Source organism: Lichenostomus cassidix, chromosome 4 (assembly GCF_008360975.1).
Source record: "Lichenostomus cassidix isolate B80296 chromosome 4, HeHo_3.0, whole genome shotgun sequence".
Taxonomy (NCBI): domain Eukaryota; kingdom Metazoa; phylum Chordata; class Aves; order Passeriformes; family Meliphagidae; genus Lichenostomus; species Lichenostomus cassidix.
In genome coordinates this window covers 33,921,131-33,945,417 of record NC_139484.1, presented here as the reverse complement: position 1 = coordinate 33,945,417, position 24,287 = coordinate 33,921,131, and the positions used below count along the sequence as shown (strand labels likewise).

Genomic DNA, 24,287 nt, shown 5'->3' with positions numbered 1-24,287 from the left:
TTTCCGAATTCCTAGGAGGGTATTTCTGCTCATAAAGTCTTCAGATTCCATAATGTAAAAAGCTTGGATTGATGAACCTGATACAAAAAATTGAAGAGAGAACTGAGGACCTGGCTGATCTTTTCCCAACTCCTTATTTCAGCGAGTAACTTCAGAAGAGGTAGGTAATTCCATCTCAGTCTGTCCATGATGGAACTACAGTCTCATCAACAGTGTATGAGGTGCACAATAGTTATAAACTGCTTTCCCTAGAGGAAGAGGTGTCTGGTGGAATGGACCTGAGACTTGTTTGCCTGAAGAGCTGTTTTTGTGCATGGCAGTCAGGCAGCAGCTGGCTAATGAGGAGACCTTCCTTGATTTGCATACGGTTACATCTCTGCTATATATTTGTGGCTGCTGGGAAAATGGTGGAAAAGTTAATCCTAAAAGTGTTTGCAGAAATGTTTGAGACTTGGTAAACATTGCAGCTACTGTGATAACCTCAGTTTTAGTCAACTAACAAGCAGAACCTAAATTGTGCTAGCAGTGAATGACGTAGCATTGAGTGCTCTCTGAAAGAAGGAGCATCTCCTCCAACCTTCCTTAATTAAGGGGGATGAGGGGAGGGGCAAGGCAACAGAATTTGTAGAAATGCAGAATGGAGAATTTAGAAAAGCAAAATTTTTTTTTTTTTTTCCCCAGAATTGTGGTCAGACATCAGTGCATCCACAGGAGAAAAGTTCACACAAACATCGTGGCTGTGTAGCAGATGTAAGGCTGTTTCTTTGGGTTCTGTTTTTTGTTTGTTTGTTTATTGTAATTATTGAGTAATTCTAATGTGTTTAACATTTGGCTTGCCAGAAGTACATGAAATCCTGTTCACCCTCACTTCATTATGTCTGCCTTATAGCAGTAGTGAAAATTATGATAGTTTTGCATAGGCTTAAAAATATGGCTTCTGAGCATTCTGTTTTTTTTCATAGGGCTTTCAAAATACTATAACTGGCTTGTTCTTTCCAGTAGCTTTAAGCAAATGTGTTTAAAGGTGTACATTGACCTTAATGCAACACAAGAATCCATTTGTCTATTTAAAAAGATTTGCATCTGGCATTATTAAAACTCCTGCAGTGTAGTCTTTCATAGATGTGCACAGCCGTGATGCTACTGGTTTCTGTAGGATATGCCAATATTCTTTGGATTCCTACTGTGCTTCTGCAATATGTGTACTTCTCAAATAATGCTCAGGTGCTCGTTCCCTGCATTTGGTTAATAATGGTAATTCTTAAGCAGATTTGAAGTTTGACTTGAACAAAACCAGTGTCATAAATCTTTTGAGTAACAACAACAACAATACTAATAATACTTCTTTTTTAGTGGTGTACTTGCAATATTTGTATATAGGAACAGAAGACCTGGGGATAATGACAGTGAATGATGAGAACGTAGACATTAGATCTGGGGGAAAATGGGAAAGAGAAAAGGACTTGGAAGATGTGTATATGGGAGCTGAACCTTAACTAACTTATTAGTGATCTTACCTTAGTTTGTAGAGCCAAGCTCTCAAAAAGGACCTAAGAGGAACTGGGATGTCTAAGGCTGAAGATGCAGCCCTCAGTCTTACCCAGTCTCTTAAGCTTGTATTTGTTAAGTGTTTTTGTGTCTAGAACCACTGCTGTTTTCCTGTCAAATCATTTGAAATCCAAAACTAAGCATCTGTATTTCTGAATTTAGTTGCAGGTTTGCATTAATAAACAGGGGTAGTGTTCACTTTCTACATATTTGATGCAGTAATGCTAACATTAGAGGACTGAATCTCTTGGGAAATGCACACCAAGATGCAATGCATTCTTCTTCCACAGTGTCATCCCAAATAGTTCTTACTTTCTGAAAGGCAAACTTGTGGACAACCTTGAGGTAAGCATCTGCTCTTGAAAACTTGAGGTGTCACCTTTTTGAGACTGTTCCTTCCTTTGCCAACTGACAATTCCTGTGCTTCTGAGGTATGTGATGTAAAACTTGCTTTCAAAGTGAAAACCGACTGGTTTTTGTGAGTTTGAATTAGATCTGCCTCCAAATATGATCATCAGCATCTAAAACCTTCTAGGAGAAGTCTCCTTGAGCCTGACTTCTGTGAGCAAGAGACTTAGCTGATCCATTTTACAGCTGGAGAGCACTTTGCTCAGAATCACTCTGGTGCAAGTAACAAAACAAAATGAATTTGCTATACCCAATCTGCAATGTGAAAAAGCCATTCAAAATGTTACATAATGAGCATTTCATGTGTGCCTATCAAATGAGAATGGTTACACTCTACATAATATCAGCAGATCTCAGAAAATATTATTTGTCTCTTCCTTCTATAATACTCTTTTCTATCAGCTGTATTATTTTTGCTAAAAAAGTGGCAAAATCAGTTCTTAACTGCTCTACTGTTCCTGCTCAGTGGAGTAAAGACAATTTGGACACAGTGACATTAGCCCCAGATTTCAATTACTCACAGTTTTAACAAGCTTGTAAAAATTCCCCTTAGCACATGTAAATGAATAGCACTTGGCTGCACTGTGCAGCCAACTCTAGTGCCCACATGATTCAGGTTACATGGCCCAGAGGCCTTCTGATGTTCACATCTGTAGTCATTCAGATCAAAACCAATTCACAGGATGTCCCAATACTAGCTACATTCACATTTCAGAGTGGTGAGAACAGCCTGTACAGGAGTGTAGAGAGTGGAAATTTGGCTGGCTCATCAAGACAAAATACACTTCAATTACATAGGCAGAAAGAAAAATGTTAGGATTTTAAAATATCTGTGCAGGTGTTTTCTTGTCTCTGCTACCTTAGATAGAACCCCATTTCACAAAGCAAATGGGCTTTAATCCCCATCTCCCCCATCCCCCCTTCCCCATCCCCCCCCTTCCCAGAAAGGAAAGCAATATAAGCCCTTAGAAATATCCAGATTCTTTGGCATTAGAACACATGGTTGGATTCTCAATTACTCCAAATCAGTGCTACTTCATTGATTTCATTAAACTTTGCTGGCATACACTGAATATGCCCCCTACTGTTAAACAGTGAAGGAAAATATCTGCCCTAAAGGAATGAATGTGTTTGAAAGAAACTGAGCTGGATGATTTTCATATTTGGCAAATACAGGAAAATTTGGGCTGTGTTATGCTTCTCTCAAAAAATGTTTGCCCCACTGGTACAGCTGAGGCATCACATCAAAGATGATGCTGTTTAGCAGCACTGTAAAGCATAGAAGACTTGCTCACTTTTCAAGCAAACCTATAAATTTCCACATCCACAATTGCATAGTAGGCTTTGGTCTGCTAACAGCTGCTAGTCCCAAAATCTTTTGTGGTTAGTTGCTGCTGTATTTTCTCATGGTGTATCTGCAAAAGCTTGGGAGAGAGATGAGTCAGCAGCAGAATAACTTTAAAGTGGTCATCGACTTTGTTCTCCACAAGGGATGTGCCCTAGGTCAAATTTCTTATTTCAGCTGGTTGAACTTCTGAATAAGCTGAAGAATGCTAGCTCTAAAAAGTTTGCAGTTCAAAGAATTTTTCTCTGCTCCTCTGGTAGGCAGTCTTAGTGTGTCTTTTGAATACACACAGATGAGGGAAATCTTTTATATTCTTGCTCCTTATCAAAGCTTTACTGTATGCCACCATCCAACTTCTAAGTTTATAGTATACAAGTAACTATTTGCCCCTGCAGTCACTGAAATTCTTTGCATTCAATAATTTTAGATCTCTGATACACAATATAGCTTTTTTACAAGGATAAGGTTGAATAATTTTTTTTTTTTAATAAAGTAATACCAGGCTTCGTAAAGATCAACATTTTTATGAAAGATAAGAACACACACAAGGAGATAAACATTGTAACAGTTTAAAAAAGGGGTACTCATCCTGTGTAGGCATTCAGTATTCTTGATTACTTGCACCAAATGTGTGTTTCTTAATACTGAATGGGTTATTTCTGCCTCAGACTGTTATAATTCTCAGAAAGCTGGAGAGTTGCTGTTGAGAATATCTCCAGTAAATAGGAAAAAGACAAGCAAGAATGAGATGGCCTTTGAATTCTGTCTGAAGAACCAGAGACTGGTTCAAGACCAAATTTTAAGTGGTCCAGTTGTACAAACCACTGCTGTTTGGAGGTCTGCCATAGCTACTCTGAAGAAAATGGCAGACAGTATTCCTCATTTGTGCTTTATCTTACCTAGAATACTTCTTGTTAAGGAAATCCACATTAAGCTGGTGTCTTATGCAGATAAAATTTGGCCATAATGGCAAAACACAATAGTGCTCTTGTAATCTGGTTTCTCTGATTCAACAGTGTTAGTGAACACTTAGATGATCCAAGAAAAATTAACTACTAAAATATAAAATTTTTAGGTGATATTTCTCAACACCATGTGCTGTTCTCTACAGCACAGGATCAGCAGGCTTGAGCATCAGTTTCTGAGTCTGGGAAAGTTACACAGTTCTCTTTGTAAAGACTGACATGTCAGCAGTGAATGTGCCAGTGGGGAAGGGGTGGGAGGAGAAACAGCCCTGTAATTACAGAGATCAGTGAAACATTGTCTGGTCTAACCACAGCTATTTCGGGGTTTTTATTTTACAATATGCCATCCCGCAGTAAATGATGCTAACGCTCCTCTCCCACGGAAGGTCAGGGAGGTTTGACCAAGTGTTTGGATGTTGGGAGATGAGGACCACAACAGAACTTAGCTGCTTACATGTCTGGGGGGGCTCTGGTGACAGCTGTGTTGCCAGAGCCCCCAAGTGCAGGCGCAGTCAGGGCTGATGGCACGAACTGCTGTCAGAGCTGCATGACAGCTCAGACAGCAAAGCCAGGCTGTGAGAGCTGTCACGTCTCTTCAGAGGTCATGCTGATGGGAAGTGGTCAGTCAGGAGGATGAGTCTCTGTGCTGTGCTGTGTTTATGTTGGCAAACCTTTGTTGTGTTAAGTGTGTTACTGATGAACGAGATGATGTGGGAATTGTTCCATCTGCTCTTTTCGTACTTTTGCCAATCAGTGTAACAGGTTTGGTTTTGACTATGAAGTATCACACTCTCAGAGCTGACAGTAATAGAGTGTACTCGTGCAACTATGATTTAATTAGCCCACAGCCCTGTTTCTATGGAGTAATGGCTAAATCCACCAGTACAAGAAGTATCTTCTGTCAAGTGCAGGAGCTAGTTTGGAGAAAAATTAGCAAACCTGTACTTCCGAGCTTCTTGGACTTTATCATCAGATACTGCCCTCTGAGGCTGGAACTCCTGGTTGTTTGTGTGTGTCTGAAGATCTGTCATGGATCTGTCTGCATGTTTTCTCTATTGCAATCCTGTCAAAAGCAACATTTTTAAGGAAATAGTTTTGTTTTTTTTCTCAAGGGCACATATTAGATTTTGGTCAACATCTGGTTAACGTTTGTTATTAAAAGCTTATTTGTGTCTGGCATTACAAAAGACACAAATAGAAAGCCCATGTTTTTGTAACTAAAAGCACTATGGACAACTTTACAAAAGCTTATATAGCTGGCTTATGTTGTGTTTCAGCTATATTTGGTAACACAGAATGCTTTTGGAAGAGATATTAGATGCTGAAATAGTGATTCCAAATATAAACGTGGTCCCTAAGGCACAAATGTAATGTCTTGCTTATAAGTTTAAATTACTTTTTTATAGCTGAAACTAGCATTTCTAGTGGCTAATTATAATGCAGCCTGATGTTATGCCCAGCCACCTCCTTTTCTGTCTTTTCCACATGCATCACTTAACCTCCTAGGCCTTCATTTCATAAAGGATTGAGTGCATTGGAATGTTACTAAACAAAAAACCCCCAAAACAAACAAAACAAAAAGAACAAAAGCTTTGCATAACAGGAGTGGATTTAAACATGATCTTAAATGTATGATGAAGCATTTTGCTGAATCCTAGCAGTTTGTTCTCTCTGGACCATCGTGGAAATAAAATTGCATGGTTCTAAGAAAAGGAAAAAGCAATGCTACTTACAAAGAGAAGTTATTTATGCTTTTTCTAATTCTGCAAAAAAAAAAAAGACATTTCAAGTCTGAAATTGATTTCTTGGCTATGGTAACACATAGGAGGGAAAAGTACAGCACTTTGGAGAGCTTGGGGGTGTTTTCTATATTCTAATTTGAGGTACTGTTTCTTCAATTAAAAAAATAATAAAAAAAAAAATAACCACCCAAAGAAAAAACAACCAGAAGCAACTTTTACCTGATCAAATTAAATGGGAATAGCAGTACTTACCCTTTTAATCTTGTCTGGCTTTGTGAAGAATAGTATTTAGCTAGTGTTAGAGTGTCACTGAGATGGCCAGGCAGAAAAGGTCAATAACTGGCTGGTTCTTGAGGCAGGCCAGGGGGGCTATCTGTACTTTGGTGGAGGACAGATTGCTATCCAGTGAGTGTAAAAGGTGGGGACATAAAAAATCTTGGAATGAGATTCAGGATTATTCTATGTTCACAAACCTATGGGTGGGGGTAATAGGAAGGGCTCATTTGTTTTTTGGAACAAAGTAGGGATCTGGAAACTTCCGTAAGAGAGCTGTCTTTTATATTTGGAATAAAAACATGTCGTTTCATGCGGAATATGGAAAGAGCATCATTAGTTTGGCAAAAACTCTGCAAACATTTTGGAGGCAAGGCTGGGATAGGATGGTTTGGCTTTTTTTTGCTGGCTTTCCTACCTGTTATGATGGGAGCTGTAAAAACTGCTGATGGTAAAGGAGTCTGTTATTCTCAGAGGTTTTAAAGGAAACTGAGCTAAAAACATTAAGATTTTCAGCTTAATGAATGAGTATCTTTTGTCCTCGTTTAGAAGCCTTCTCAACCAGCGCTGATCATGCAGGCACTCTGCTGATGTGCAGATTAGCTGTAGAATGTCTTGCTCAGATTTCAGGGGACTTTATTTGCATAACAGGAGAACATATGAGTGGACATTTGTAATCTACCTGGCAGCACAAACTGAGTGAATTAATCAATTAGTGTGACAAATGGTCTTGTTCTTTTGAACAATGAGAAGGAACATCTTCAGCTTGGTAGGTTTGTGAGTCACAGAATCACAGAATAGTTTGGTTTGGAAGGGACCTTAAAGATCTAGTTCCAACCTCCTGTCACAGACATGAATGCCTTCTACTAGACCAAGCTGCTCAAAGCTCCATCCAATCAGGCCTGAATCTCTAAAATTACTTTGGTTATATCTCAGAACAGTACAAAAAAGAAAACAAGACTCTAATTTCCTCATAGTTTCACAGAATGTGTGCCCATAGGGTGCAAATGAAAAATATCCTGAAAATATTTGCTTTTATTTTTTTAAAAACTTGATCCCTCTCTGGGCCTCATTCAATGGGCTCTGTCTCTTCCTTCTTGGTTGCCTCCATCAGAGGCTTAGCTAATTCCCCTAATTCAGGAATCCATGGCTGACAAAATCCTATAGCTCTGAGATTAGTTCTGTGAATTCAAGAAAATAGTTAAAGCTATGAAGGATGGTGGAAGTGGATCCAGGTTTACAGCCAAAATGAGTTATAAAACATTTTGCAGAGTACTGCTGCTAAAAATAGCTATGCATTGAGTTGAGAAAATGCAGAGAGGCTGGATAAGGTCAGTAAGCACAACATTGCCCAGTTCTTACAATGGAAGAAATTTACCTACCATTAGTCCATGTCATTCAGTAGATGGTGCCCTGCTATCTTCTGAATGAGGCCTTACTTTGTTTTTTTCCTTCTCATCCCATTTATTTATCTGTTGTGCTCCTTCCCTTTACTCCCTGGGCTATTTTCTGCAGGATTGCAGCCTGTTCTTTTCTCTTGCATCATTGTCATCGGGCAATGGACCAATGTGTCATAAGTAGAATTGCTTAACATGTATTTATCAGATTGTTTATTTACATATATTTAACAGCTTTTGAACGTAAATGTACAGTGCCACAAAAAAACCCTCTGTTTTTGCAAAGCAATTGCACATTCCAGCAAATGACAGCCTAGCTGTTTTTAGTACATTTCAGTTAATTTATTTGAAAAATTACACCAAATACAGAGTTAATGTCAAACCTGGATTGTTTTGGGATTTTTAAAAATTAAACACTTGGATCTTTTTGGACTTTCACCCAACCTTCCCTAAATCTATGTCCTTTTAAGTTTCTCATGAACAAAATTATTCAGCAACTCCCCTAATAAAAGAGAATGCCTTTCTAAATGGGATTAAAATCCTGTATCTATCGAGCAATTATAAATATTTTTGCAGGTGCAGTCCTCTTTCTACATTAGGGCCTAAAATTACTTCCACAGAGGATGACAGTAACTATGTAGTAGGAAATGTTTCCCTAGGGCTGTGCAAATATGGGAAGCTGACAGTCATTAGCCTCAATTAAAGATGGGAGACCTGACATTTGGAGGGGAAAAAGTAAGTGATTTGGCAAGTTTTAAAAGAAATTTGGAGCATGCCCTCTGAATCTCAGTTCATGGGGGCACCCTTCCCCTGAGGAAGCTAAATATTCTATGGCTTTAGCATTCCATTCCCCTGCTTGATTTTTTCTCCTTCATTTCACTTGGAAAATAATCTTGGACCAAAAACCCCTGGGAACAGAAGCTGCCATTTCTTTTTATTCACTGAAATGGCTGGCATGCTCTTAGTTGTAGGAAATCAAGTTATAAACATTTCCTTTTTCTCTTGTTTGTATAATCTCTACGTATTCTCTTTCTTTCTTTCCTTCTTTCTTTCTGGTGGGCATCATGTGATGTTAGCTTCCTTAAACACTCATATTCCAATGGATTTAATGAGTGCTTGGGAGCCAGATGGCATGCCATATTTTTTCAAAACATTTTAAAGCACATGACAGACAATTCATGTTGACAGGAGTGCTTCACTGAGGTGTCTGCAAAGCAAATGTGTTACTTGTTACTATTAGAGCAGAATAATTGTTTATGAAACGCATCCTTAAATTCAACAGTGATTCAATGAAGTAAACAGAAATAAATTGTGCTATGTAAACACTGTGCACTCTGCAGTGATGTTACCCACTTGTATAAAATAATTAGCATCCGAGTAATGCGGTGAGGTATTACGCAATGATAGTCACTGGAGTCCAAATTCAGGAAATTTGGTATGAAAATCTCCAGTCTCTGGGCAGTATTGTGGAAAAGGCTATGGCTGAAGACAATAAAGATTACTCTTTTTCATGTTAGATGGAAAGAGAGAAGCATTCTTCCTTCTTTTGTCTCCTAAGAAGAGAGAAAACCGTAAAAGCATTCTCCATGTAGAAGGAAAAGATATAAAAGTAATTCTTCTATTCTAGTTAAGACTGGTTGAAGTTGTAGGTTCAGCTTCAAAATTCATGGCTAATGATCCTTGTGCTGCTGAAAGCCAGCCTGGAGTAGAAGCCAGATACCTGGTTTTGGCAAAATAGCAGGATCGACAATGAATGCATGGTCTGTGTGTATCCATCTTCTCTGGTTTAGCAGCTACATTGTGAAAATTAGGAGGAGAATACTAGCTTGAATCTTGTCAGAATATTCAGTGTCAAATAACTCTCTGAAGCTCTAGTTTTTTCTTTTTAAAAAATGTCAAACATGGACAAATGTACTTCATTCCTGAATTTTATTCCTTTTTTTTTTTAAGTGCTCTTCACAGCTGGCATTTCTAGCAAGTTTAGAGTTCCCTAACGAAACAAATGAACAAAAAACAAACAAAAAACACCAAGTGCAAAAAAACCCCAAAACAAAACAAAACAAAACCCAAAACCAACAAAACAAACAATCAAGCAATGGTATATGAATTTTACATCCATTGAAAAAGATTGTATGGGGGGTGTTTCTTTTGTCAAGGAAAAATAACATGATGTGTAGAAGCTGACTAAAGAGAAGTTGAACTGTGACTGAAAGGAGAGCTTGTCTGCAGCAGGCTGGGGATAATCCACCCATATGATGTGGAGAAGACAGTATATTCTCTATGTTCAGGATAGAAAAGGTACAGAAGGTTTAGGCAAATGAGGATAAAACCATAGAAGTACATTTAAAATATATATCTAGGAATTATAAATGTATATATATATATATGAATTTTTACTCTTCTGGAAAAAAGAAATCAAACCAGGCTGCTGTACCACCCCTACAGCTGTAGGAGACTGTATTGTGTAGCTTTGAATCAGAATTGTTGTTCATCACTTTTGAATTTTCATAACAATATAGTCATAGCATGGTAAAATACACACCTTCTAGGCTGATCTGAATTGCTCTTTCCCCCCCACTTTGCAGTAAATATTCAATTGCATTTCCTATAAAGTTAATATATAGGATTAATAACAAAATTCTCTTCTGGAATTTAAAGATGGTAACTTGTACAATCCTGGGTTTCTGCAAGCCACACTATTAACTGTGTGTCATCGGGCAGGAGTGGGTACCAGACCTCTTATGGGCAGCTGAAAAAATGTTTGATTTCTAGTAGAATCTCATCATAAACTGTGCTCTTACAAATCAAAACCTATATGAGGGATGATTAAAAAATCCCAGATGTTGAAATAAGGTAGGTATGTATTTTATATAATCAAACATTACTTATATGACAGTCTGGTATGAACAATAGTTAATTTTTTCAAAGGATGCTAATCTCTTCTAATAATTAGTAAATGAAATTATTCACTGTGATAGATAAATGAAAAACTGGTGTAAGCAATCATCTGAAAATACCTCCTTTCATCTTTAATAACCTAATTCTTACCTCATTAAGCCAGCTGATTGGGTATTATTATGATTGACTACTTTATTAGAAGGACATACAACAGTAAGGGCTGTCACAAGAAGATGAAATCTTCAGCTGCTCAGTTAAGTACATGAGTGAGATGAGATGACAGCGAAGTATTTCTGCGAGGAGATGTGATATGAAACTAGATTTATTTAGGATGATCTGATAGAGAAAATTGAATGTTGGGAGTTCCTTGAAAACTCTCTAAGCATTACTTTATGTGATTCAGGCTGAAAAATGGTAACAGCTGTAAAGAATATTGGTTTTGACATTTCCTATAATACTGGTGAAGATAAAGGAGGTGAGCAGTCCATGAGATGTGAGTGATTGTCACTAGCACTATCACAGTTGCCATTTCTTCTGGAGTGTGTCCAACACTCACTGCTGGGAAATTATCAGCTGAAGTTTTGCCAGTGTAAGTCCTTATGTTTAGGATCACAGCTATTTGCAATTATGGAGGGATGACTACACGGTCCTTGACTTGCTGCTTTCTGTCAGTAAGTGGATGTGCTACATTAATTTGGTATTCCTGTACTCAGTAGATTTGTGCCTCATTAGGGCTACCCTTGAAAACATATTCATGGTCACAGAATGAATGTATGCTAAAACAGGTGAGGCTATAAAAACAGTTAGTGCTTGTGGACGTGCCTTCAGTTTCCTGCTTTAAGCAGCTTTTAGATTCTTCATAAATGTTATGAAAGTCAAGGTCGGTTTTTGGGGTAATCACTGAAGTCTTTCACTTCCATGTATCTCAGATCTGCTATTTCCTGGGGGATAATTAATGTGTTTTTGAAACAAAGATTTTGTTTGTATAAGTCCTTAGAATTTCTCATGAGAAGGGAGGTGAAGGATCAACCCTTGTTACTTATTCACTGTGTTTTTCTATTCCTGCAGTATTGGCCTTTAGCTGAATTTTCTTACCCTAATGAGGTCAGTCCAAACCACTCAGTCAAATCTTTTTAATCTTTATTCCCTGACTTCCTTTTGACTTTGCCCCTTCTCCTTCTCATCTTCTCCCAACATCCTGCCTCCTTCCTTTTCCTCAACAAAGCAAATAGCATACTGGCTGCAAATATGAATAGATGCAGTAAATTTTCAGGAGACTGCATCACAGGACCGAAGTGGGATACAATTTGGATTTTCGCATACCATTTGTGGAGATTAAAAACCTGAGAGTATGATAAGTGATGTATTGGGGCAGGAAAACCTTGAAAATTGCTCCATTATACCAGGAAGAAAATTTTGTCTGGTTAGACAAAACTTTTTTCTGTTAGTCCTAATGTTGAGAGCAGTTCTTTTATGTTTTGGAGCTAAAACCTTTGCTGATGAATACTTCTCAAAAATACTCCTTTTTTTTTCACCAGCAGTTCACCAGTATTAGTCAAACAGATTTTTACAAGATAAATTAATTCTTGAAATGATTGGCCAGGAAACTTACTTTGCAGCTTATATAAATGTGTAGTGAATGGAAATATGGATGCGACTATGAAAGGCAAAATGGGGAAGTTAAGACATTGTTTATATGTAAAATAAAAGCAAATTATGCAAGACCTTGAGTAGACATTTATAAATGGTTTTTAGCTATTTTTAAGTGCTGATCCTGAGACTACTTCTTTCAACTGAGTATATTAGATATAATTAAAAATAATTTGCCTCTAAGAGAACAGGGGGAGAGTTATTTACTCAGAAGTATTCAAACACTTCTGCAAAACTCTTGGATGTTTTTGTACCAGACCGCCAGTGGATATTCTTAAGGCTTATGAAATATGCAATACTCAAAAAAAGATATCCTTGCTATACAAAATGGTCAGTGGAGATTGCTGCGGGTTACATGTCCTTCTGTGGTGGCGTGAGTTTTGACTGTTTTCCAGATTGCCTTGCTGGGAGATGCTGACTGCTGTGTGTGATGCACTTGGCAATTTTGAAAAGCTGTGTGTCTAAGAGGTGTTGTACAGAAAGTGGTGAGTTTACTCCCTGATGGCTGAGCTGGTTATTTCCTCCTTGTTCCTAGTCCTCACTGCCTGGGGTCTAAGGTCTTAAACACTGATACATTCTGTGGCACACATAAGGAATTGGAAGCATGGAGGGAAGTAAGAGATTTCAAGACATGCTGAGATCCTAGATTTCATCTCTTTAGTCCTAAATCCACTGATACACAGTAGGAGTGTCCGGTGTCTGTGATCAGACAGAAGTTGTGGGCAGAGGCTGAATGTATGACAAATGTTTCTTGAAGATAGTTTTGCAGAGGTGGACAATATTGGGTTTGTTTTATTTCAGTGTGTCAGGTGCCTCAGGGCAGCACTGGAAGACAAGTGTTCCATTTTAGCAACAGATGAAGCAGCAATAATCCAGGCTCCTCTCTCCTTCATGGTGTGCCTGACTTCTCACAGGGAGCAGCAGCAGTTCGGTGACCGTACTAACTCAAACATGGGCCTCACGCTGACGTGTGCAATAATCCTGGTCATAGTGGGGGAACCTGTTTAGCCAGGAGGATATAAAAACATCAGGTAATTTGCCAAGGTTCTGGTAGCTTTGTTTTGTTCTGGTTTTTGGTGTTTTGTTTTGTCTTTAGCGTTTTCACAGAGTTTTTACACTTTTCACAGAGGTACCAGGAATAAGTTTCTTAAGAGGAAGAGGTTTTCAATTTTTTGAAAAGGTACCTGAATTGTACAAAATCTCTTCATGTTGGCATGACAAAAATTCACTGCTATCACACAAGAACAAATACTGCAGAGATTTTTGCATCTTCTAAACAAACAAAACAGATTGCAGTGTCATTAATAAAGATCACTTAAGAGCAAAAATGTGGCAATTTGGCCACTTGAGTATCTGAACTGGTGTGGTTTGGAAAAGTTTGCCGAGTTGCAAAATACTGGGAGGAGAGGGGTGTGTTTTTTCTGTCATACAATTAGGCAGTTGGATTTTCCCTTGGCAGTTTATCCCAGCTTTGTATCACTTGTCTAGAAGGCTGAGACTGTATCACAGACATTTAATAACATAATCTTGTTATTAATTTATATATTGTACATATGAGTGTATATATATATATGTATGTATAAAATTAGTAACTAGACCTGATTTTTCCCAGGGTAAACCATAAGTGCACTTCTGAAAAATGGGGAACAAAAAGAGACAGCAGCTTCAGTGCTGAGCTGTCCAGGCAAAGTGGAAAAGGATAGGCAGCCCTGATGATATTGTTCCTCTATGGTCTAAAGGAGAGCTCACCTAGAACAGGGCACCTAATCCTGTTATACCCCCTTTTTTCACAGGAAAAAAGGTGTGGCACTGTGTTGACTGTATGACCTGCCACCCAGTTATCATTTGACCTGGAAAGAAAGAAACCTCTTAAGCTCTTCCCTGGCTTAATTCTGTTCTAAGCCCATGACTCCCGTATCCCAGATACATGCCCCCACCATCAGATTTGCTTAAGCTAGGGAGGTAATCTTTAATATGCCAGTTGAAAAGCAAAATAATTTCTTGAATGTTGATTTCAACTGATGCTTAATCCCCAAGGTCTTACATTTCCGGACAGTAATCATCTGGCTCGAGTGTCAAATCTCCTTGGCCCACTTTAATTTTTTGTTCTTGTTCCTATAAACTGAAACCACTTATGACAAGCTTGTTTGGTGGTGAAAAACCGAAGTTAGTGACCATATGAGTCAGTACAGTAAGAGAGGAGACTTGACAGCAGGTTTTCTTTTTTCCAAGTGCTCCAACCTGCAGGCTTTTGTTTCAAGCATATGTGCAGCCAGTTCTCCAGTTGCTTTGTCCCAGGCCTTACACAAAACCCATGTAATGTGGGAGGTATGCTTTCACAAGCAGTATAGGGAACAGTATGAAAATACTGCTGGACATTTGAGCAGTGTTGCTCTTTCATGTGTGACTCTTGGCAGAAATTTAAGAGGTCACAGATTCAGGCACCACTGTGGTTAATGATTAGCACTCAAGTTCCTCTGTAAATCTTGCCTTAAATCAAAACCCAGGAGGAATTTGAAATAGCTGGTAGAGGGGACCTCAGTTACAGTGGCCTTTGTTTTGTGACATTATGCTCTGATTTGCATGCTGTGCTTTTAGATACACCAAATATCCTTTCCTGTCTGAGAATATTCTGTTTTTTTCCAGTGTTAATAGAGAAATTCTTACTTGAAAGCAATATCTTGGTTGTGTGGAAGAATGATTAAAGCATTTTAAGACAGAAATGAAAAATTCTCTTAGGAAGAATATTTTTAATGCCTGAGTGCTTTAGGCTTTAGGAAATCAGCTGCATCATTTTGTACATTGTGGACAGGTTCCAAGTGTGTGTATACATGGTCACACAGACAGACACACAAGAATTATTAGCTTATATTTCCACATGAATAGTAAGCCAGGCATAATAATCACCAGTATTGAACTACTGGTTCAGATGTTACAGATCTGGTCATGATAGATGGAACAGGTCTATCAGATCAAGTTCATGTATCAGCTATTGTCCCCCCAAAACAGGTGGTAATCATTATGACATTGGTTCATCTCTTGGACTCCACTAGCTCCACTAGCTTTAATGGGAAATCAGTGTGAATAAACTGGCTCAGATGAACTCTGCCTAATCTGATCTCATGATCTGGAGAAAAGAGGCTAAATGTTACTTTGGCCAATGAATGATCTTGTTTGAAACACTAAGTTAATGAAAAAGAAATAAACAGAATCTTGTCTGAACTTTCGAAAAGGATATTTTACTTTGTCCAATGTAACAGACTTTAAAAACCCCCACACTGAATGCATGCTTACTCTGTGTCAGCAAAATCTTAACAGGACAGGACAGATTTGTCTTTAAATTTCTTACAAGGGTAGGTCAGCTGTATGGATAAAGACACAGGTCAGAAATAAGGTAAAGTCATAATTACTTACAAAACTTTTCACTTAAAAATCTGCCTGCAGCTGTTCTCGTACAATATGATGCTCATAGTTATTTTCTCTGTACTATACACATCTTCAGAAAACATCACTAAGGACAATTTTTTCCCCCCTCTGTGTTACTTTGCTTAGAAGTTTCACTTGAAGAAAAAACTGTAGTTTTCCTCTGTGAATCCTGGTCTTTAATTATGCTAGGTACCAGAAGTCTTGGTCAGAGACTATTCTGAGTCACAGTCTCAGCTGTCAGTGTCTTTTCTTCTTTATCACCGGGACCTCCAGGTTTTCTGGACATGACATGTTCTGAAATGTCATCGTATCACAAAATCTCATTTAGTCTTTTGAAAAGAGCTGTTTGCAATCTAAATATACTTTCTAAAAGAAACTAATTCTGCATAACCGCTTTCCTTAAAAATGTTATTTTTCTTACAGATGTTCACCTGTTTGCCAATGTCTAAATCTGCTTCTCCTTCTATATGTAAAGAATGCTCTGTGGACAAAGAGTCCTACATGGATAGAACTACTGTTATTAAATGCTCTACAGCTCTCCTGGAAACACTTATAATCTGAGATCCTGAAAAGCATATTTCGAGTCAACAACAAGAACTGTAGGAAGTTACAATCCCACTTTGCTCATAGCAACTCCTGTGTAATTTCAATATACTACTCTGTGGAACTTTTTAGTAGTAGTAGTAGTAATAATAGTAACAAAACCAACAATAGTAATTTTTCTCAAAAAAATCAGAAGTGTACTCTTGTACACAATTGTGATAGCTTTTATTAGTATTCTTCAAGGGAAAAAAATTACCTGGTGTGTGTACCTTAATTAAGAGTCCACAGAAAGCTCTCCAGCATATCATCAGACATAAACCATAACTGTAAACAGCATTACTGTTATAACATTGTAGTTTTTTATATTCGCTTAATTGCAGATCATGAAGTTTGTTTTGGTTACTGAACAGGAACTCTCACAGGTGCTTCTGTGTTTCGGGCTTATCTGCCTTTATGTGTCTGAACTTTTAACTCTTCTGGTACAGTGATGCCTCATACAAGAAACTTGGGATTTGGGGGCAAGGATACATAAAAATGAGAGAAACAAAACCTGATTCATCTGCTTGTTTGTATCTATATATGAACCACCTTTCTGCTCATGAAGGGGGAAACACAGGCAGGCCTCGGAGCTCCATCTCAGTGGGGAAGCTATTCGTGCCCCACATCAATTCCCGCTGTGAGCACCGGCCAGGCGCAGAGCGTGCCAGTGGCTAAGCCGGATGCTGTAAAGTGCAGTTTAAACTGGCCAGCCTAAGGTGAAAGCAGAGGGAATCCCCGTGTGCGAGCGCAGAGAAGGGAGGTGAGTGCAGGGCCTCTGCAGCCGGGGCGAGTCCCCTCCGGCCGCACAGCCAGGCCAGCGGCGGCGCTGGCTCGGCAAGAGCCCCGGCACCCCCTCAGCCCTGCTCCCGCCGGGATCCCCGCCCCTGTCCCTTCTCCCGCCGGGCTCCCCCGGCCCTGTCCCTTCTCCCGCCGGGCTCCCCCGGCCCAGTCCCTTCTCCCGCCGGGGCCCCCTCAGCCCCGCTCCCGCCGGGCTCCCCGGCCCCGTTCCCCCTCCCGCCGGGATCCCCGGCCCCGTTCCCGCTCCTGCCGGGGCCCCCTCAGCCCCGCTCCCGCCGGGCTCCCCGGCCCCGCTCCCGCCGGGCTCCCCGGCCCCGTTCCCTTGTCCCGCCGGCCCGCGGCCCATGGCCCTGCGCTGACGTCAGGCCGCGCGCCGGGACGCGTGCGCCGAGCGGGAGCGGAGCCGGCCCGGCCGCGGAGGGAAGGGCGCTCCGTGAGGGAAGCGAGCCCGCGGCCGGGAGGTACCGCAGTGCCCGCGGAACGCGTTCTCCCGGCCTTCTCCTGCGCTCTGGCTCGGGGCGGGGGGTGGACACGGAGGGAGGAGGAGGGCAGCGCTGCCACCGTGGCACCGGCGGCTCGTCCCGGCGTCCCCCGCGGGCCCGGCCGGCGCCGCTTCCCGCTGCCGTGCCGAGGGCTCCACCTGCAGCCGGGGAGCCCAGCTCAGCCCGCTGTCGGCAGAGCACGGAGCAGGGAGGGAGGGAGGCACCGGGCCGGGCTGGGCATGGCCGCGGGAACGCCGCTCGCCCTGGCTTGAAGGTGCCCGCCGTGGGGTGGTGCCGCTGGGGCCTCGGGGTGACGCGTTTAGTAGCTGATTCTGAAACAAGGGCGAAGGTGCCTCAGGCGCCCGCGTGTGCCTGTTGCTCCCAAGATACCTGGTTTTCCCTCCCGTTTTCTGCCCAGGGAGCAGCGGGTCATTACTCCTGCTGCAGGTCACGGCTCCAAGAGCTTGCGTGGCCTTTCTGTGTTGAGGCACAAGCTGTGCATTGCTCCGGTGCAGGTAGGCCTGTGCCCCACCTGCGAATGCCTGGGTTATGCACAAGGGGCTTGCCCTGTGCCAAGAGCTTGCCAGGAAAAGCAGGCGCGTGGGTTGCTTTCAGGCACTTGTGAATAATTCGTTAGGGAAAAGGACAGACTCTGCTTTTTCAGACCCTGTCACAGAAGACCAGAATTATCGTGCCATTGTATGAGTTGATGGTGGCCTGCTGCACTTGGTGCCATATGCTGTTCTGGTTACCACACATCCAGAAGGGTTTAATAGACCTCAGTGGGGCCAAGGGTGAGGTCTAAGGACTCAGACACTCTTTAGTGAGGTACTGAATAGCTTCCATCTGTGTAAGAATAACTAAATAGACCTGAAAGATGATACAGGTGGAGGGTGAAACAGTATGGGGAAGGTATGACACATGCATAGAAGTATCTAATCAGAAAGCAAATTAAGAAGAAAAGGAAGTACTTTCCTACAAATAATGAAATTCGTTGCCTCAGGATGTTGTGAAGACAAAGTATAATTGGGTTCAAAAAGGATTTATTCAAATGTATGGAAAAATGATTCATTACTATTGCTTTGATTCTGCCTCTGTCTCCTCAGGAAATCCCAAAACAGCTGACTGGTTTCTAGAGCCTAAAGAATAGAAGCTCATTCTACAGAAGTACTTTCTCTGTGTACTCCATTCTAAACATCAAAGCTAGATACTTCAGAATCATTTTTTTAAAAAGCCTTTTTTCTTCCTTCAAAAGCAGAAACAAAAAACCCGAGGCTAGTGGTAAAACATGGTCTGACAGTATTAAACCAGTGTAAATACAATGGTTTCAAATTGTGCTTGGTAACATTTGCCCTGGTGATGTCCAACACACATACTTTGGATGAAGTCAGACCTTGAGGCTAGATGACTTCAGCACAAGAATAGTGATTGCAAGAACAATGTAATTAGAACCAGTACATCGCTTTGAATATGCAGCTGAAGGATACATTATGGCCTTTAGGTACATAAATCACATAATTCATCAATTGAATAGAAGTTACCATAACTCTAGTAGTGGAATGCTAGATTACATGCATGATTTTTTAATTAGTTCAGAAATATTTAGGAATTAACTTTCATTTGTATAATTGGTGTCTAATTTAGTTCAACTGTTTTTATTTTTTTGACAAATGAACAAGAATAACAGATCACTAATTCTATAACCCACTATTACAAACTGCTACAAAGGGGTAAAGGCTGTGACATTGACAAGAACAGCAGTTATTGTCTTGCCATACTGGACATGAAGTTCATGCTTTACTTGCGCTTTGTGAATTCTATTGAAGATGGGCAAGGTCTGTGCCGTTTTTGGAGGATCCCGTGGAATAGGCAAAGCTGTGGCAGAACTCCTGGCACAGAAGGGCTGCCGCCTGGCCATCATTGCTAGGAATCTGGACGTGGCCCAGACCACTGCACGTAATCTTGGTGGTAGGTATGCTGCTGTGCACTTATCTCCTCGCTGTCCTGTGCTTAGGTGACTTGCAAAAATAGCAAGTCATTAAAGAAGACATTGTTTAATTAGATGGAAGTGAAAATAAAGGCTGAGAAATGTAGAAGAAAAGTTATATTGGTACCATTTTGTTTTCACGGTAGTCGTTGAGAAAGTAGGTTACCTATTTTATCTGCAAGATAGGAATTTTAGGATGAATGGAATTGTTTCAGGTCACAACAGGGAGGTAGTGTGAATTGAATCATCCTCAGCTCTTGAAGAAGCCAGGATTGAGGCCACTCTGCTCACACTGAACTTCTGATTTCAAAAGGCAAAAAATAGAAAGCAAGGAATTGTCACATAACTAATGAATACAATGCTTGAAAATTAACTTTATTTAATTCTCTGGAGATTAAAAGGGTTCCTTAAATTAGAACTAGTTCAACATCTGTTCTGCAACTGAGTCGATAAATTTTGAAGAAGGTTTATGAATGATACACAACTTTTAGTGTTTATTTTGACATTATTTATATTTCAATACAGCAGGACATCTGGCACTTAGCTGTGATGTATCCAGTGAACAAGAAGTCCAAAAGACTTTTGAGGAGATGCAGAGGAATTTAGGTCCAATTAACTACTTGGTCAATGCAGCTGGGATCAACAGGTTGGTTACTCCTTACACAAGACTGTAGGTGATTCTAGATGAAGGCAGCTCACTCTAAGGTGCTCTGGGCCTTTGCATTTACTAAGTGCTCTTAATGAGCACAGCTGAAAACAATATTGAAGTGCTTGCCAATATTTTGTTCCTGAGGGCAGTAAAGTGCTAACAGATGATACAGCTTTCACTGCAGTTTCTACATTCTGAGTTTTTAGTTCTGCCTTTACTCTTTCTTCCACTTTTTCCCCTAAAATGGTCCAAAGCAATGCTTGACACCTCTCTGCAGAAGAGGCTTTGTGGCCAGAAGCATGGGTTACTTGTTTGTTGCTATGTGTAGTTCTTGCAACGTTGTCATTTTGAATGCTCGAATGTATAGACCCACATACACCCCCAATAATATTCTATCCAACAGTCTTTTTTTTAATGAGTAAACATGGTCACTGGGGTTTTTCAGTGAGTTCTTTTGGGTTTTTTTGTTTGTTTGTCAGGGATGGTTTGTTACTGAGAACCAAGACTGAAGATATGATAGCCCAGATTCACACTAACCTTTTGGGAACAATGTTGACATGCAAAGCTGCTGTAAAAGTCATGATTCAACAACAGGGAGGTGCTATTGTTAATATAGGTAAGTTGCTTCTGTAGGCCAGTGGAATTTGATGTACTAGTCTTCTAGAAATGTTTATTATGTGTAACACATTACTTGTTGCAACTGACTTATTTTCCTATTCCTTGTATTTAGACAAGAAAAAGGAAAATGAATATATTATATATAAATATATTCTATATTTAGCATTTCTTTATGAATGCTTATTCTTTTGTGTAATTTCAGCAACTTTTAACCAGAAAACCAGCTTGTTTCAGTTGTCAATACCTCAGAGTTTATATTTTATTGAAAAAAGAATTTTGCTATTCTTAACTAGTTCTTTCAGAATCTGGATCTACCAGCTGCTGGCTATCAACTAAGAATTGATATGTGCAGTCAGTTTCTTTCTTTTTTTATTTAATGCGTGGAAGGATAGGTTTTTTTAAGAAAAGTCTTCATTTTACTCTCCTGGTGCCTGTTTGGTCAACATAGATATATGAATTGCACAAAAATCACAGATAATTGGGGGATTTGCTTATCCCAGCAGGGGGCTGTAAAGTGCATAAAGTAATACATATTGATTCCTTTTCTTGTGATCTCATTTTTCATTCCAAGTTTAAAACTAACATGATAAAGCTAGTACAAGGTTTCAAGTTACCCATTTAATCTTCTCTTTGATGTTTCTTATTTTAGGGAGTATTGTAGGACTTAAAGGCAACTCTGGTCAAAGTGTGTATAGTGCTACCAAAGCAGGATTAGTTGGATTTTCACGCTCTCTTGCTAAAGAAGTAGGAAGAAAGCAAATTCGAGTCAATGTTGTTGCTCCAGGTTAGTTTTTGAGGAATTCCTGCATCCTTGACTGTTGCAATTCATTAAGACTGTGGATATTTCTTGTACTCTGAAAGTAACTTAAGACAAATGGCTGTTATTTTCTTCAGCTTTGTAAATAAATGTTTTTGATATCTTTAGTTAGTTTGTTTAAAGTATAATACATTCTTTTAGAAAACCTTCAGTCTTTTTAGGGGAACACTGAGAAATTTGGAAGAGTGAGTCTACCTGTTCCTCTGTCAGTTACTACGTAATACATGTAATTTTTTTTCTTTGTTTCTCCTTCAAAACTGGCTGTCCTTGCAGATGGAAGGATTAGAACTAATTATAGACAGAGACCTACCCTTGTCTCCAGCTAGAGAATGCTTATTTGTTATTAGAGAAACGTGACAGACAGTGAGAAGCTGTCATAAAAGCACCCCTGTCTCCCTGTAGTAAAAGGAGGGAGTCCTGAAAGGTATTTCTGTGAGTAAAGGCTGTGATTTCATAAGATGATCTAGTTCAAGCAAATCACTACCCTTAAGGGAAAATCCTTTCTGTATTTTCTGAGTTTTTCCACTCATAACTGTTTACAGTGCTACTTACCTTCTGCTACCTCTGATGCCTTTCAGAATTCTACATGAACCTGTTCAGCTTGTGAACTAGGCAGGAAAAATACTTTTATTCTTTAGTGAGTTGAGCAGCTCATCCACAGCCATCATAAAGGGGCAGAGTTTTATGGTAGAAAGCAAAAGGGAGACTTTCCCTTCTTGATGGCAGCTAGAAAGGAGGTAAGATCAGCTCTTTATGAAGCTGCAGCTTGTGTGTAGAGTTGTGCAGCAGTGCCTAAATCTCAGATAATGGAAAATTGTAGAAAATAACCTTCAAAAATGTCAATAAATATTCTTCAAGTGAGTGCTCTAATCGAAGTTATGCAAGCACTGTCATAAGTTCTAAAATACAATGCAAACACTTTCAAGGCTGAGAGGGTTTCTTACCAGACATTTTGTGCTTGTATTTTAATTGAGAATATTTTGGTGAAATGAGTATATTTTTTCTTTCAGAAAAGTGATACTAAATATGGTTTCGGAGCTGAATTTTAGTTACCCTTTTTTGTTTGGTTGGTTGGGGTTTTTTTTGGCTGATGGAGTTCTGTAGAACTCTGCATTTTGATTGTTGCATTACTGCTTCCAAAACTGAAAGGTATTTTATTGGTTAGATAAAAAAGTGGTCTTGGCCATAAAATGATGTGGGCTGCTTTTGGAGATTTTGAACAATGGTAGCTGGTGCTGAGTCCTGGTAATAGATTTCACTTTGTAGGATTCAGTGGAAAATCCATTAGATAAATTCAGTTGAAGGTTAGGTAACTCTTCATGTCTCTCTCCCCTCTTAGGCTTTATTCACACAGAGATGACCAGTCATTTGGAAGAAGATCAGTTGAAGAAAGCAATTCTCCTTGGGAGATTTGGAGAGCCTCATGAAGTTGCACAAGCTGTTGTCTTTCTTCTAGAATCCCCATATGTTACAGGGAGTGTTCTGGTTGTAGATGGAGGCTTGCAGCTTATGACCTAAGTACTACCTTGAACAAATGACTGCTTTAATGTCATGATGGTAATATATAAATATATACTAAATAAAGGGAGAGGGTTGGAAATTGTTTGAAGATTGATGTATGTAATTGACTTGGTCTTTTTTAGTCAGAGGAGAAATTCAGCAGCAGTGAAGTGCAACATGTATGTTTAGCTGCCTGCAAGTCTGTTTGGTGTCACAAAGTCTGTGTATGAAACAATTTGAAAAAGATCTGGTTTTGATATGGTAATTGCTTTAATAACATGCTGATATGTTTTTAAAGCACTGAATTTTTATAAAGTCCTGTTTTCTAATTTGGGATAGAGTGGAGATTTTATTTGAATTATCATGTTACACAAAGGTTAATAAAGTGCAGAGACATGTTTATTGGGTGGCAGGTATGATTGCATCAAGTTTTTCAAGTAGGGTAAAGATTGTGAACTGCATAGTTTTGCATTCTTATCAGTCCCTACAAAGTAGCAAGGAGTTTCCTTTGAGCTTTGTTTGTTTGTACCTAACACTACAAAACTAAGAACTTCTAGATCTTCAGCATACCTGAATTGCCTTTAGGAGATTTAATTATATGCAATGTGTTTTTATAAAGACAAAGCCTGCTAAGTTCCATTCCTGAATGTACGTACAGCACTTGATCCAGTGGCACTTGTGTGTGCACATCGTAGGACTGTTACAGCACTGGAGCTGCTAATCCTGTGATACTCTCAGTTTGAGCTGCACATGCACTGGTAAACACTACAGCTGCAGACCTGGCTGCATAAGAGACATTTCAAGGACTCAGGAGATGTTTAGAGCATGTATCCTTCCAGAGCATGAAGTCAAGGTGTTTTGCTCTGTATCTTCATGAACACTCAGTTAAACGGTGAAGTTGGTGCTCCCTCATATGTATGTATAGTCAATAAAACAGCCATTTATATTATTCAAAGCAGCTTTAGAAGCAGAGTAATTATTCTGCTGTAAATGATTCTGAGTGTTCCTGCCTTGCTGAAAACTTACCAAATGTTTGACCTCAGGCTTTTATATTGAGCTCAAGTAATTGTTGATAATTGATGTTTTTATTATCTCTGAAGAAAACTATGAATGTGGTTCAGGACCTTTGCTTCTTAGCTCTGGTGTTCATTGCATCATGATCCAGATGTTGATTCAGCTTTTGAAATTACTTCCCATCTTGG

The 24,287-nt window shown here is 39.7% G+C and overlaps 1 protein-coding gene across 4 annotated transcripts; it reads left to right on the top strand.

The window, feature by feature from the left end:
• The first annotated feature begins 17,387 nt into the window (after positions 1-17,387).
• CBR4 (carbonyl reductase 4) lies at positions 17,388-24,043 on the top strand. Of its 4 annotated transcripts, none has more exons than XM_085058647.1 (6): positions 17,388-17,493; positions 19,341-19,482; positions 20,027-20,147; positions 20,630-20,766; positions 21,418-21,552; positions 22,925-24,043. In XM_085058647.1, the coding sequence occupies exons 2-6, from the start codon at positions 19,341-19,343 to the stop codon at positions 23,101-23,103; spliced, it is 714 nt and encodes a 237-aa protein (XP_084914773.1). In that variant the 5' UTR covers positions 17,388-17,493; the 3' UTR covers positions 23,104-24,043. The 4 variants fall into 4 exon arrangements, with proteins under 4 accessions (XP_084914773.1, XP_084914775.1, XP_084914776.1 ...); XM_085058649.1 differs by having other exon boundaries at positions 17,409-17,493; positions 19,243-19,482; XM_085058650.1 differs by lacking the exon at positions 17,388-17,493 and adding an exon at positions 17,758-18,029.
• Positions 24,044-24,287: the final 244 nt, after the last annotated feature.